We start from the raw sequence: 12940 nt of genomic DNA, 5'->3' as shown, positions 1-12940 counted from the left end.
CAAATGAACCAGTAATGATTACACCCACAGGAATCTCTTTTCTTAAATGGTCCAAAGACACGCACAGTAAAATGCAGAACAGTATTTCTTTTACAAATTGGTATCTGGATGCCATTGTAACAAGACAACTTGAATCCAGAGCCTTAGCATGATGCCAGTATTCTCTTTTTGAACTCCTCTTTTTTCCTCACCAATTACTAGATGATAGTGATTTCTAGATACTACATCCTAAACGGATCTATAAGCTTAAACAGTTCACAAAGAGGACACACATCAGCATATTCACTTAGATGAACAGCAAGTGATTTTTATTTACTAATGGATAAAGAATGATGATGACATACCAGTCACTGGAGGTTTTCAGAAAGCAAGAACACTGTAAACCACGTTGTTAAAACTACATCAGCAAATTCAAAAGGAGAAGCAAATCTGCCTGCGGCATTCTGCTCTTGACATTTAATTACCCATGTTTCATACATCAGCAGTTTAATATGAAGTAAACTGAAATAAAAATTGCTTACTACTTTTGCTGTTATGTCTATGTTAACACTATTGTTTTATATTCCAGTAACAGGTAACTAATTTATGAGGACTCTGCTTCTTTCATGCTCTTATATAAAGGAGCTTTTAAACGTTAAGGCAATGTAGTGTAAAACTAAAACCTCTTTCTTGGACTTCTCTTTTTGATTGTCTAGTTTTTCATGTGAAACCTGTATTGTCTTAAGTAGTTCCTGAGGATACTGTAACTATTACCCTACATATGAAATAAATACCTTTGATATTTGGGTATCTACCTACAGAAGTCATTTTCAGTTTTCCATACACGTTATTATGGTCTTCATTATTTTAGGTAATTCAAACAGAACAGGAACGGAACACAAGCAAGAAATAGTCAAAACTGTAGCTGATTAAATTTGAGTGTCAGATACCCTCCCTGTACAGGCACTTTCCCTTAGAATGAGGGCAGGTCCTACACCCCTCTCTCCGCAACTGTATCAGCATGGCTTGAGTTGACTTGACATCCTTGTTTGCTATGTCTCTCTGCTCCATGGGGCTTTGTTCTGGCTTCAACTCATGCTTTGGTTTAATAACTGTACTCTGATTTATCATTTCCTTGACACAGCTGCTTGGGTGCAAACACAAAGGAAATAACCATCTGATGAGAATTTGGCAATGAACATGGATGGCAGTGGCTCAGGCAGAGCCTGATCAGCAATCATGGCTACAAATGGTTGGAGGTGACTGCTCCCCAAACCAGAAAAATGGCAACAGAAATGATTTGAATTGCTAGAAGCCTGGCCAAGTGTCATTGTAGGGCAAGATGACATGAAGCAGTGGGATGGTGGTGTCATGACTCAGGGCTCACCCCATACTTCCATACTGAGTTTTGTGTGCTCAAGGCTAGCTCTCTGACATAGCATAGGTGTTTAATCTTGGATCAGATAGAACTCTAGGCTGAATCCGCCCCCTCCAAAAAACATTTTGAGATGTTGAAACTGATGGATACCAGCAATTCAATTTACATTTCTATTGATAATTTTGACTCAGATCTGGAAGCTCAATGTATTGATTGAGATGATACATGAAGAAAGCAGTTGCTTCCTTGACAAAGAAATTAACAGAAAATAAAATTTCCATTTTTATCCGTAACAGTGAGCAAGATAAGGCTGTTTAGTTCTTTGGAAGGCCACTACAAGACGAACTGCAGAGCACAAGAATTAGAAAATAAATACACAAACAAAAGAGCAGATGGGTTTCAGTAAGTTATTTTTCCTGTTTGACCTTTCTTGAGCAGTACAGTTTATGTAGAGGCTGAAAAAGCAAAACTGGCATCTGAAAATGTCTTGGTTACAGGATTCATGAAAGCTTATTTAAAAAATGGTGATAAATTGCATCCACCACTGCTGACTGGCTCCTTTGTTGCAAACAAGACAGCTATGACTGCAAGAGATGGTCTTGAATTTAACTGGCCATTTGCAAGCATCAATTTAAGCTTGGTACAGGTTTAGAAACTTCCATAATCAGGAATCAAGAACATGGTGACCAATAGCACAGCATGTAACAGATAGAAGGGTTTTGGTGATTTTTGACCATTGGAAAAGGTTACATACATGCTCCAGCAGCATGAGATTTCCTAAGGTCGTTTAACATTGATGCAATCAAATTCAAAGCTGAACTAGTAGTAAAACAGACTTCAAGCTGGGGAGGAGGCAGAGACAACATACTCCAGTACACAGTTACCTAACAGTGCTAAAAAAGTTAATTTCTCAGAAATGGCATTCTGACAGAAGAAAAAGGCAATTAATTCTACTACACTGGCTCTGAAAGAGCTGTTAATAAGACTTTTCAGAATAGTTCAGCATTCATCTAGCAAACTACTGCAAAACTGAGACACTATTAAAAACACCATATATTCTTCCTCCCTCTTCTCTTCCCTTCTCTCTGCTATGACACTGCTGGAATAATGGATATTGATGTATATTCAGTGTGTTCCTCCTGCCAGATTTAGTATCAGCACAATTTATATCAGTGTGAAGGTGATAAAGGAAACCGAAGAGATAAAATATACTTTCATCTATGAAGGAAAGGGGCAACAAGGGCAATTATACCAACACAGCCATCATGGCATAAATGAACAAAAACAGTTCACAAATCCTCCTCTGCTTCCTTTTGTTATAACTTACCCCTACAGTGAAAACACTCATAGGGAATGAGATATACCAAAAGGAAAACGCGAAAGGAAAGAAAACAGGTCACGAAGATGTAAAATACCCCACAATGTCCACCGCATGCACATTTCATTATTCATGGACACAGCAATCTACAATCTAGTTTTCCAAATGTCATTTTTAGATGCTAAACTTCTTCAAACCACAATTCAAGTTTGTTTGTTTCAATGACTGCTTTTTAAAGGTTTCCCGTTGTCACACAAGATACATGTTTAAAGAAGTAAGCAGTGCTCAATGTGTAGGAAAACAAAAATGTTTGCAATTTTCATCAATAGGTAAAGCAAACGAGACAGAAAGTTTCTCCTTTTTCTCTCCATTTCAGTCATCTCAAGGATACTTTGCATGGAGAAGAACTTTGTCAAACACGGATTCAATTAAAACCAAATTCACAGCATGATTTTCATGTACAGAACAACAGTTACTTATGAGTACAACGCAATGGTTAGAGCAAGTAACAACATAAACTGATGCAACTCTTCTAAAAATAAAACGTGCTTGGTAGGTTCAAAACACACGTCATGGTGTATATGATGCCTAGTAAACAGGGTGTGAATGAGTTATGTATGATGAAGGATTCCTTCATTCCTTCCATGGATACAAGAGTCAGGATGATGTTCCTCAATGCAGTGTGAAAGAAAAATATCTTGAGTGGTCCTAACTGAAAGCAGTGTTGCTGACTGATCTGACATAAATGATATGTTTTTACAAGGTTACTTGCCTGCTATTTTACTCATCTATGCACCTACACACTTACGACATGAAAATGAAACTTTTTAACAACCCTGAAAGCAAAAAAAATAAATCCAAGATATATATTCTACATTTGTACAGAAACTGTACATGGTGTGATATGACAATTATCTTAGCGATGGTGGCCTACTTTGCATACAGAAAACATAATGCTACAAGTAATTCTTAGGGGTAGAAACTCTGCAGATGAAGTGGTAGCTATACTGAACCTTAACTAGTTTCAAATTTAGCTGTAAGAAAGGAACAAGTGGACAACAGGTAACGCTTTTCAAGCTGTGTATGTTCTACAGCCTAACATTTTAAAATTTCATTATATATTTATATTTGACCTCTGCTTCCCCCCTGAGATTAACTGATTTTCTAATATTGTACACAAAACAGACAAGAAACAAATACTTACAGAGGTTAAAGCTTCCACATTGGCACCAGTAAGACACAGGAACCGGACAACATCAAGGATACCATTGTTTGCTGCAAGATGTAAAGGTGTTCTTCCGTACTAATGGTTGGAAAATAAAGTGTTATGTTAGTCAAATAACATCTTTCTGATTTTCTTGACTAATAATCAAACGTATTGTACAATTATAGGTACAGAAACACAGCAAAGTTATTGCAAAAATGGTAAGAAAAAGTACTTTTGACTACTGCTTGAGCATAACTGCTTGAAGCTCAGTTGAAAACAGAGTCTAGATCGACTACTTTAAAAATGGGAAATGATCGTACAGTTAAATTCCCCACAGCTGCGGAGGAATCCTTTGCATTTTTGGGCTGTATTTGAGAATGTCTTGCTGAGTGTTGATAAATCTGATTGTGTTTTGCTTAACAAAATATGGACTAGTTAAGCAACACAGAGTCCTTAACCTTTAAAGCTCTGGACTCTATTCAAATCAAAGTATTACTGAAAAGTACATGTCCTCAGTTTCCTCCTCTACCCACAAGGAGTTAGAAATGAATTTAAGTACTCAGCATGAAGGAATTTGTGCTTTCACTGACAGAAGAAAAGTGCTGCAAGTATTCCTTCACCCATTTTTGCTTTTTCCCCCCAGTCTCTTCATTGACAACAGGTTTTCATGCCAGCCACTTCTTGTCTTTCATATTCATAGCTACTGTTAAAAATAACACTATCATACATTTTCTGCTTGTAAACCCCCTTACAACTTCTTCACACATTTTCTTACTTTCATACTGTTCTCCCTGTTTTAACCCTCCATTCAGAACCAAACTCACGTACTTATTTCACAAAAGAGTATTTGAAAGCAAAGCTAACTTCCAACCAACTGGAAACTGAAGAGACGCTTGCTTCTCAAAAATTGACACCTCAATTCAAATAAATGCATACGATGTTCTGCTGCATGTAGTTTGTGGAAGAAACCAACAGTGCCCTCAATTGGTATTACACACACGTCCAACAATGCCAGACTTGAGGACCAAGGATAGATGGTCATTATGTTAATTTACTCACATTACAGGGCTCACTGCTGAAGAGGACAAGTAGAAATAAATATCCTCTATTTTGCAAGACCTGAACTCACCCTTTCAAATAAAGTGCACTCTAAAAATCACTCCAGTATACTTGACTCCTAAAAGAATAATAGGACACAAAATCTAATCACAACTCCTATACCATGATCCCTTATCCACCAAACACTTAAAGGCTGACAGATTTTTCTGTGGTGTGCTTGAGGCCAGGCCACTGATGCCAGCTGAGCAATCTCACTTATGAAAAGAGGTGCTAATCCAGCCTTTTGCTGCATTAACTCACCTTCCCAAAATGTGTTCTCAGCAGTGGATCTGTATTTAATTGCATAGTCAATCATATTTAAGCTCAGAGGCAGGACTGGGGAGCTCATTATTGTAAGTTTTTTGGCTTGGCAGCTGACGATTTTAATTATTAAAACAAAAACTGATTTCTCTGGACAACCCTCAAGCCAAAAGCCCTACAACTTTAATCATCTAGCTAATGTAGAGAAGGTCAGAGCTTTTGTAAAAAATGGTAGTGTTCATTAGTAACATGTTATTGATAGAAAAATCAGAAAAAAAAAAAAAAACAACAAAAGAACTACAACACTGGAACTAAACAAATCACAGGTTCCTACAAAAGATTCCTACAAAGAGCTTTTAAACTTTTCAGCATATAAAAATTAAATAGGCCAGAGAAAGACATTCGAAACCAAATACTAAGCCCCTAGCTCCACTTTTTGTTGTAAGTATAATGGCTGACCTTAAGCTTACTCAAATTAGCTACATGAAAACTTCCTGAAACACTTACTTTCACCTAAACATGCATAGGAGGAAAGCCAGAATGTTAAACCTGTACAGTATCAAATCTACTCATCACATACCCTGCAACAATTACACAAGAAAAGAAGCCAAGAAAGCACTAGTATCTCAAAATTTATAGACAGGCTATTAAACTTTCTCTTTGGAACGTGCTTACTACAGTTGTTGACATTCCACATTTTTACCAGGCAGCAGCCCAGCAATATGCATTGGGATCAACATTTTAAGAAGTTTATCATTTGACAAGTATTTCTGCAATTGTCACATGTATGCAATAGAATGAGCAGCAGGACACTTCCCCAAAAGAACCTTACTTAGTCTGCTGACTTCAACTTTTGAACGTAATTTTACATTTAACATTTTAATCCTGAGAATTCATGTGTTCTGCTTGTGACAACTTCTTTTACATATAAATTAATTCTATTCTATTCTATTCTATTCTATTCTATTCTATTCTATTCTATTCTATTCTATTCTATTCTATTCTATTCTATTCTATTCTATGCTATGCTATGCTATGCTATGCTATGCTATGCTATGCTATGCTATGCTATGCTATGCTATGCTATTCTAAAATAAATATCAGGATTTATTTTAATTAATCAACTCAAGACAAAAAAAACCAAACATAAACCAGCCAACATAACATGCATTTTTATTACTAGCAACAGAATCTGCACTTTATTTAAATCACTTGTTAGGTGACAGTGCAGATCTGTTCACAAATTTGGAAGAATTCAAAGCAGCTTTTTCATTAAAAATGCACCAGTCTCCAATTCTACAAGCAATTTCGCATCATTAAATCACATCAAATCAACAGCTGTTTGGGCTACCAGAGCATTTCATCTGTTCTTCAGCACCTAAGATGTAATCTGCATAAAAAAAAAAGCTATGTGGCTAGGGAAGCAGGTTGGTATATACTTCAACATTAGTAGCAAAGTACATTGTAATAACTAATTCATTTGGGCTCTTTCTTCATGGGCCTTTAATCATCTATTGTCATGGTTTAACCCGGCCGGCAGCTAAACACCACGAAGCTGTTCACTCACCCTCCCCCCTCCCTCTCTGGGACGGGGGAGAGAAATGGAAAGTGAAGCCCGTGAGCTGAGATAAAGACAGTTTAATAAGACAGGAAAATAATAATAACAAAATAATAATAACAATAATAATAATAATACAATGATGATAATAGTACTACTAATAATAATATGTACAAACAAGTGATGCACAATGCAATTGCTCACCACCCGCTGACCGATGCCCAGCCTAACCCCGAGCAGTCCCGCCCCCTCCCCCGGCTACCCACCCCTATATATTGTTTAGCATGACGTCAGATGGTATGGAATACCCCTTTGGCTAGTTTGGGTCACCTGTCCTGGGTCTGTCCCCTCCCAGCTCTTACTGCACCCCCAGCCTGCCTGTTGGCAGGACAGAGCAAAAGGCTGAGATGTCCTTGGCTTGGTATAAGCACTGCTCTGCAACAATTAAAACATCGGGGTGTTATCAGCACTCTTCTCATCCTAAGCCAAAACACAGCATTCCACCAGCTACTAGGAAGAAAATTAACTCTGTTCTAACTGAAACCAGGACATCTATTTAACTGAAACAGCTAAGTTTGCAACATGAATAATTTAATGCTTTGCAGTTGGCTTTTTTAAGAGAAAAAAAAATGGAAGAAAAAATATTCTGATAGGGGAGGTGGAAAAGGTCATCTAATGCAGTAGGCGAGCTCTTAAATATAGTAGTTCAGTACCAATATTCCAATATTCCACCTACCTTATTAGCAACATCCAAATTACAACCTGCTTCACAAAGTGTCATCACAATAGGAACATTCCCATCTTTGCAGGCTACATGCAGAGGAGCGTTACCATGTCTGTCCTGGAAATCTACAAAGCATCCTTGACTGATGAGGGTTTTAACTACTTCTATTTGACATCTTCTCACAGCAAGGTGTAGGGCTATATGGCCATCCTGAAATCGCAAGACAACTTGTATGTGAGATTTCAATATTGCTGAAAATCAAAGTGTTTTTTGACAAAGAGTCAAAATCATTTCATGGAAATTGTGTGCACCTCCTTGCCTCAAGAATCAAAATGTTTTTGTTTTTTTGTGGGGGAGGGGAGCGTGGGGGTGGACGAGCTGTGGAGGGGAAGAGCAGGGGTGGAAGCAGGGAGATGCACAATATTTGGCAGAACAAATCAACGACAGGATGAAAACAAATTTATATTAAGCCACCAGACTTTGCAGTGGAATGGATGAAACGTAAATACACATTCTCTACCAAAGACTTCCCTGAGGAGTGGGAGAGTAACCAATTCTAACAATCAGCTGAGTATTGTAGACCACTCGAGTGCTTACTAACAGAAGCTTGTGATGTGGAAGTCAAGCAATCTGCTTAGTGATCAGTCACTTTAGAGACACAGCTTCCTCTCTTTGGAACAACGTATACGCAATATAACTAGAACATTTACTTCTTTTAGAAGCAAAAACATTTTACTGAATATGTTTTAGTTACTAGCTAATAACTATCAGCAATAAGCTAGCTATAAGGACTAGCATAGCAAAAGTATAAGCAATGAAATGCAAAACTAATTTTCACATAGTGAGAAACAAAGAATTATTCAAATGGAGTCATATTTTAAATAGCTGGAATTTGCTTATTGGAAATGGATGTGAATCAGCTGACCCATAGGAATCAAAGGCAAACCACAATTTAATCCTTTTTTCGCTTAGTAGCTTGCTGCCAATTACAGAACCCAATGTTCCTTCCTTTTTCCATAGAGAATGTTATTCATAAGGTGGTAATTGATAAGGTGATAATGAATCGGAAAAAAACAATGATGGAAAAATAATCAGCTGGCAACTTTCCAGACTATTGCAGTCATCCATATTCTCTGTATGAATTACTTAGAAAACTCACGTCATAAAAACAATGCTGGATTGCAACATTCACGTGAAGCAATTCTCAGGTACAGCTCTGTGGCACCTGTGAGCTCTGGAGGCAGCTCATTCATCCCTAACTAACCTTGTCCGTTGCATCAAGGTCAGCTCCATGTTCTGCCAAGCATTCCACAATATCATGGTATCCCCTAGCAGATGCTGTCAGGAGTGGAGTCTCTCCTTCCTTGTTTTTAATGTTTACATTACAACCGGCTTCACAAAGTGCTTTGGCAACAGAGTGGTAGCCATGCCAGGCAGCACAATGCAATGGGGTTTCTTCTTCCTAGCAACATGGGAAAAAAACATATAAAAAAACAGAGCTGAAACAAATGCTAGGAAAAGCAATTCCCCACCTTAACTTGGAGAGACAGGAAGATGACAGGTAAGAAAAAAGTCAGTCTATCAAATAAGCCCTGTAGAAAGATGTGGTAAATTCAAATGCTGACATTCTCAAAGCAAGAATAATTCCTGCTGACACTCTTAAGTGATTACAATGACGCAGTAAATTTTCATCATTACCTGGATTCTGGGAGCCTGTATTTCTCACCGTAAGGCTATCTATTGACAACATCCTGAACGTCTGAAATATTAGTCTAGATATTTCCTTGCTGCTAAGGCTAACTATCTTGGCTCTCCTACTTGAAAATAGATCCTCATTCATAAGCAACTTCTACATCCTGTGTGCTAAGGGACTAAACCGGTGTTTAAAACAGATCACTCGCCAAGGAGACACAAAATCCCACTAGACTTGCAGCTTGAGGCAGATCACTCTGCTTACTGTCTTCAAAGCACATCTAAATGATTTAGGAGTGTAGGCAGTGACTTGGGTACTTAGAAACCTGACTTTTCTAAATGCACATCACAACAAGCTTTTGAAACTGTATGCATTTTGAGCTGTTTGAGTTCAGCTGTGACTGCGTCTAATTTACTTTTTTGTTTGAACCAGGAAGCTTCAAAACTTTCATCTCCAAAGCTCTGTACTTCATGACAGGTACATGGAACACCATTAAGAAACTACTGAAAGTATTGATTTTGTAGCCCAGTACAAAGCAAGGAGGCTTAAAAAGCAGAAAAAGTAATTCTATCAAAATCTAAGAAATGGGATATCCTTTCAGTACTTGGCAAATAACAATGAAGAGACAGATAGTGCATATAATATTGGAGGATTTGGACTGTATGCAAGATTTCTGTAAAAATCGAAGGAAAAAGTTGAACCGCATATCCTGTGGTTCTTTGGCTTGCTGCTGCTTCAACAATAAAAAGGTAGTCCTAGAGGATGCAGGACTTTGGAAGGCTCATGGAATTCCCCCCTACAGTAGACTATCAATGAAATTTGGGTCAAATGCATGGTTTGTTTGTTTGTTTTTCCCCTCTATGAAGCCCTTTCTCTCTTGTTTTCTCACAAGAGTTTCTAGTTCAGAGCTCGCAGGAAGAAAAACAACACAAAAAAAAACCATACGTTATTTAAAGGAGCCCTCCTGAGCGCTCCTCTCATTTTCAATATTGGCCACTTGTCACTTCCAAAATCTCTCATGCCCTGTAAAAAGAATCCGAAATCAAGGCAACAACTAACAAAAAGTGTTAGCTGAACTCACAGGGCACACAGTCCCACCCACACCTTCATTATGTGGGATTTCTCCATCTTTGAGATTTCAAGAAAATCTGTTTTAGGAATACAGCAGTGGTTGGTTCATGCACTCTGTTTTTGAATAGTCTTCATTTATTAAGAGGTATCAAAACCTCCATAATTCTTCTCCCCTCCCTCCCCTTTTTTTTTTTTTTTTTCCAAATTCAAACATGCCAAGACAAGACTAAGAGTTTTCACCACTCATAGTAAAGCTGTGTTTGTGTAAGTAAAACAGAAAGTGCCTATGACTCACCTTGTCTTGAAAGTTTGGATTGGACCCAATACTACAGAGAAACTGAACAACATCCACGTGCCCATATCGAGCTGCAACATGAAGAGCTGTCTCCCCAGACTGCAATTAGAAAAGAACATACCAGTGTAATTTCCTATGTTGCCCCCAGAGATAAACCACCATGTACAGCCTGAATGCCTGTATGCTGCATCGGCTACTCCACTCTTCCTGTACCCTAATGCCACAGCTGAAAGTCAGCAGAGACCTCCAGCTCTCAAACTGTAGTTGTATCTGACAGTTATGACACCATCTGACAAGGTACTTCTTCAAAGGCCTTCCTCTTCCAGAACTCATTTTCCTACTTAATTTGCTCAAGATTGCAGCCATAATGGGAATTCTGAGCAATATGAGTAGGCAGATGCATGCACAATTGGCACTGGAACATGCATGCAATTTCTGTTCAGACTACCATCCAACTCTGTACACATATGTGTAAGGATGGGCCTAACACTTTGGTGCATTCTGGCATATTTTGGTCATTACATGTAATTATTTGCAAACTTTTGCTGCAATTATATTAAAAGGAAACAGTATTTATGTTGCGAGAGTAGCCTATCTTCTAGTAGTCCTATCAGGAGTGGAGCACTAACACTGCTAATATGCCTTGCCTTGCGCTAGTTCTATGAACAAAGTAAGCCAACTACATTTCACAAGTGTAGCTGCTTCTATACTGGAGCTTTGGCTAAAAAAACATTGATATGGTATAAGATTTTAACAGCAACTATCTTTTAGGGCCTATGTTGCTCAAGTAATACTGCCAGAGACAAGGTAACTGCTCATCAGCTATAAATTATTAAGCTTCATTATACTCAACTTAATAACAGCCAAATTTACTTGTCAGACAAAAGTGATTTTCAATCAAGAGGAATGAAAAACAGAATCACGATCTTACCCTGAGATCCAATATGAAACCAAGTATTCATATGAAAATTAATTTAGGTTTGTACTTCCCCACCTACCCACCATGTACTCACCACATTTATATTCATGTTTGGTTAACATCCGTCAGAAGAATGATCAGTACTTCCAGCTACTTAAAAGCTGTGTTATCACAGCCCTACATGTCAGCTTATAAAACCCAACTAAATAATCCAGTCACATTCTTAAGATTGTGGCACGTCTGAAAATCATTCCGACTGAAAGACCTCTCCCCCTGCTAAGATAAAGCCATTAAAAAAAAGGCTCTCTGCATAGAAGACGAAAATAATTTTGTTCTTACCTTATCCTTGACATCCAAAGGACATTTATTCTCACTGAGAAATTTCAGTGTTTCTACATGACCATGTCGAGAAGCCCAATAGATTGCATTAGATCCAGCCTGTCCAAAATGATTCATTATAGATATCAGTGATCAATTTAGAATCCTAATTCTAGACCTTCATTGAGATACGCACACATATACATGTGCACAAATACATTGAACAGCTCAGATTCATAACAGTAAATATGAACTAATCAAACGTAACATATTCAAGTTTTTTTTTCCTTCAAGTTGGTTCAACAACTGCACATACCAACATCACCGCTCCTCCCACCCCCACAAGGATAATTAGCAGGATAACTAACTCTATGCAAGGAAAATCCTTTTCATCCTTGTAAGGGAGATTTTGAGGAAGTCATAGGATAAATACCTTTGTGCTGTTTACTTTACCATCAGTTTGGTTGAGAAGCAGAGAGTGTTTCAAGTTCATTTTAAATGAGCTATAGATCATTAAAAGACGTTTTTAAAGAGCACTTGTTGGAAAGTGTACGCCCCTGTCACATACGAATTTCAGTTGTGCCATTCCCCATCACTCAAATGTGCTCTTATCATTCCATACTAAACAAGTTCACCAGTTTGTTTTAGGGCAGTCACTAATTTGAAGTAATTGAGTCAATTTCATATGCAAGAACTACATGTTAACATTAGAGATTAATTAAGATTATTCAAATTACAGTGGCTAATAAAGTGATCAAAATCAGAGAATATGCACTAGAAACAACTGAAGTTATTGAAGATTTGCTTTTATCTTTTTGCTACAGAGACTTGTGAATAACTTACAGAACAGGCTCTACAACCCAAATTTTTATTTCCAATAAAAACTAGTCCCAACTGCTTGCTCTACTTTAACTCTACTGGAAAACAAAAACTTATACAGAACGCTAACAAAGCAGAACACTTACCTTATCTTGGACATCAATACGGGATCCACGTTTTAGAAGCAACTGAAGCATCTGAATGTTTCCACAGCCAGCAGCAATGAGTAGCGGAGGTGTTCCATGCTAACAATGAAATACAAGCAAGAACAATGTTTTTTAATTTTTGAAGCATTAAGAAAA

At 37.8% G+C, this 12940-nt stretch overlaps 1 protein-coding gene across 2 annotated transcripts in view; it reads right to left on the bottom strand.

Annotated features, from left to right (window-relative positions):
- DAPK1 (death associated protein kinase 1) overlaps nucleotides 1-12940 on the bottom strand; it is an 89892-nt gene that overhangs the window by 15176 nt on the left and 61776 nt on the right. For both annotated transcript variants that reach the window (XM_084503873.1, XM_084503874.1), the window contains exons 12-17: nucleotides 12785-12883; nucleotides 11841-11939; nucleotides 10583-10681; nucleotides 8788-8985; nucleotides 7536-7733; nucleotides 3880-3978 (exon numbers count right to left, since the gene is read on the bottom strand). In XM_084503873.1, coding sequence (XP_084359999.1) covers nucleotides 3880-3978; nucleotides 7536-7733; nucleotides 8788-8985; nucleotides 10583-10681; nucleotides 11841-11939; nucleotides 12785-12883 — 792 coding nt within the window. The remainder of the gene's footprint in view (nucleotides 1-3879; nucleotides 3979-7535; nucleotides 7734-8787; nucleotides 8986-10582; nucleotides 10682-11840; nucleotides 11940-12784; nucleotides 12884-12940) is intronic.

Source organism: Aythya ferina (assembly GCF_964211825.1).
Source record: "Aythya ferina genome assembly, chromosome: Z".
NCBI classification, from domain to species: domain Eukaryota; kingdom Metazoa; phylum Chordata; class Aves; order Anseriformes; family Anatidae; genus Aythya; species Aythya ferina.
Note: the sequence above shows the minus strand (reverse complement) of the source record. Positions and strands in the feature narration are given on the sequence as shown.